The sequence below is a fragment of the Ammodytes marinus genome (assembly GCF_949987685.1).
Source record: "Ammodytes marinus genome assembly, chromosome: 2".
NCBI lineage: Eukaryota > Metazoa > Chordata > Actinopteri > Uranoscopiformes > Ammodytidae > Ammodytes > Ammodytes marinus.
Window position 1 is genome coordinate 32493150 of NC_137231.1, and position 2500 is coordinate 32495649.

General features: G+C 40.4%; 1 protein-coding gene across 1 annotated transcript in view; it reads right to left on the bottom strand.

Annotated features, from left to right (window-relative positions):
* The window catches only part of mrpl1 (mitochondrial ribosomal protein L1), a 15848-nt gene that overhangs the window by 6894 nt on the left and 6454 nt on the right, over positions 1–2500 (bottom strand). Inside the window, exons 4-5 of the mRNA XM_080050318.1 lie at positions 2323–2406; positions 1368–1439 (exon numbers count right to left, since the gene is read on the bottom strand). Coding sequence (XP_079906444.1) covers positions 1368–1439; positions 2323–2406 — 156 coding nt within the window. The remainder of the gene's footprint in view (positions 1–1367; positions 1440–2322; positions 2407–2500) is intronic.

Consider the following 2500-nt stretch of genomic DNA (forward strand, 5'->3'; position numbering starts at 1 on the left):
TGTCTGTCTGTCTGTCTGCGTGTGTGGTCGAGTCATTAAATAACTACTTACTGTTTGATTTTCTGACAAGCTTTCACAACCTGCTAATGATTTAAGGACCCAATAAACATATCAGTGAACAGGCTAACAGGAGCTAACAAGAGCTAACAGGAGCTGTCTGTCTGTCTGGCGTATTCTCTGTTTCTTGTAGCAACTTGCTGCCCTTTGTGACTTTGATTTAACATCTGCAGTGTGGTCCAAAACGTCTATGTACCATTGTGCTCCGAGGAACTTTCAGTGTGTGTTAACTCTTGCTACCCCTTTCGACATAAGCGGTAGTTTTTTTTTATTTATTTTTTTAACCTTTATTTATACAGGTATATCCCATTGAGTCCGAAGACTCTTTTTCAAGGGAGACCTGTTCCCATTCCCACGTTACCATTCACACACCGATAGCAGGCTAACTATCGACATTCACACGAGGCAAGGTGGGTGAAGTGTCTTGCCCAAGGACACAACAACTATGACACAGGTGGCAGGGCGGGGATCGAACCTCCAACCCTTTGATCATCGGACAGCCCGCTCTACCACCTGAGCCACAGTCGCCCCAAAGCCACAGTTGCCCCAAAGATTTGTAGCACCGGTAAAGATACACAACATAAACTTGGGTTTCAAATGTTTCTCAATACTCAAAAATCTCTAATTATGGGGCGCCCTTAGCTTAGTTGGTAGGGCGTCCCCCCCCCATGGGCCTCGGCCAGCAGCGGACCCGGGTTCGATTCCAGTCCGCGGTCGTTCTCTGCATGTCACTCCCCTCTCTGCCCCATTTCAACTCTGTCTCTACACTATCAATAAAGCATAAAAATGCCCAAAAAATAAAAAAATTAAAAATAAAATAAAAAATAAATCTCCAATTATTTACAGGCCGCCATTGTTTTTTTTAAACAGTATTATATCTGTGCGATTGACTGCCATCCAAAACAAGTGTTAAAACGTCTAAAAGAAAAACCTGAATGTCTTATTTAGTTTGTTTTCTTTTTTGTCTTTTTTTTTTTTTTTTTTGATTAAATTTATATCAGACATATCAAAAAAGAAAAATTAAAAGCATGAAAATACAATAAAAAAATATGTTCAAATGATTTCACAAAAGAAATAAAAATAAACAAAATAAACAAATAACATATTGAATTGATATGCCTGAAAAGGAGTAGGAAGAAGTATAAACTTATTTGATCCTAACCCCTTTTCCACAGCTCAATAACTTATAATTATTATATTAGCTTCCTGTGTTCTTTATTTTTATCTGTTGAAGATTATTTAAGATATTTGAGGGAAACTAAATAAACTTTCTCAGTAGTTACTGTGTATGTGGTATTGAACTCACTCACCGGCTGTATGAGCTCGGCTCCTCCCACAAACACCGCTCCGTTCTGTCGCGCGATTTCAGCTTGATCAGTGTCCTGCAGGGAAATACACAGGCAGGGTTACTGTTTCAATCACACACACACACTCTCTCACAGTCTCACACAGTCTCACACACACACACACACACACACACACACACACACACAGTCTCACACACACACACAGTCTCACACACACACAGTCTCTCTCTCATACAAACACACTCTCACACACACACAGTCTCTCTCTCATACAAACACACTCTCACACACAGTCTCACACACACAAGTAGACAGTCACACACACAGTCTCTCTCATACACACACTCACAGTTTCTCTCTCTCACACACACACAGTTTCAATCTGATTTAGGGTTTGTCACAGTGGCACTGGCAGACCCCACTAGTGTCATTCATTATGGTCATTAACACACACACACACACACACACACACACACACACACACACACACACACACACGGGACATCCATCACAGACAAACTGTGACAGATAAAAGGCGCGGCTTCACGACAGACTTACGGTCAAAACGTTATTAAAGCAATTCATCAACAGAAGGCAATCAATCAGCTCTGGAATTAAGATTAACTGAGAAGCAGCTTTTCAGTTTTTATGCTCCAAATATCTGGAACAAACTCCCAGAGAACTTGAGGTCTGCTGCAGCTCTCAGCTCCTTTACATCAAATCTGAAGACTTTTCTGTTTCCCTTTTAACCTGAAATTTAAATGTTTTATTTCTATTCATATTTTTCATTGACTTTTCCAATGTCTATTCTATACTTGATGTATTTTAATCTTGATGTATTCTATGCCCCTGTAAAGCTCTTTGAAATGGCCTTGTGTCTGAATTGTGCTACAGAAATAAACTTGCCTTGCCCTTGCCTGGAATTAAGATTAATTGAAGCTAAAGCAACATTGCGTACCTCCGTAAACACTAAAACTTTGTTGAGCTCCGTCTTGAAGGGATGAGGTAGATGCACCGTGCTGACGAAGGGGTCCACTCGCCTCTGTGGAAAGAAAACAAGATTAAAGTTTAAAGCTACGGTGCGTAACTTCTGGCCTTTCCTATTTTACCACAATGTCATCTGAAGAGTTTAAAGG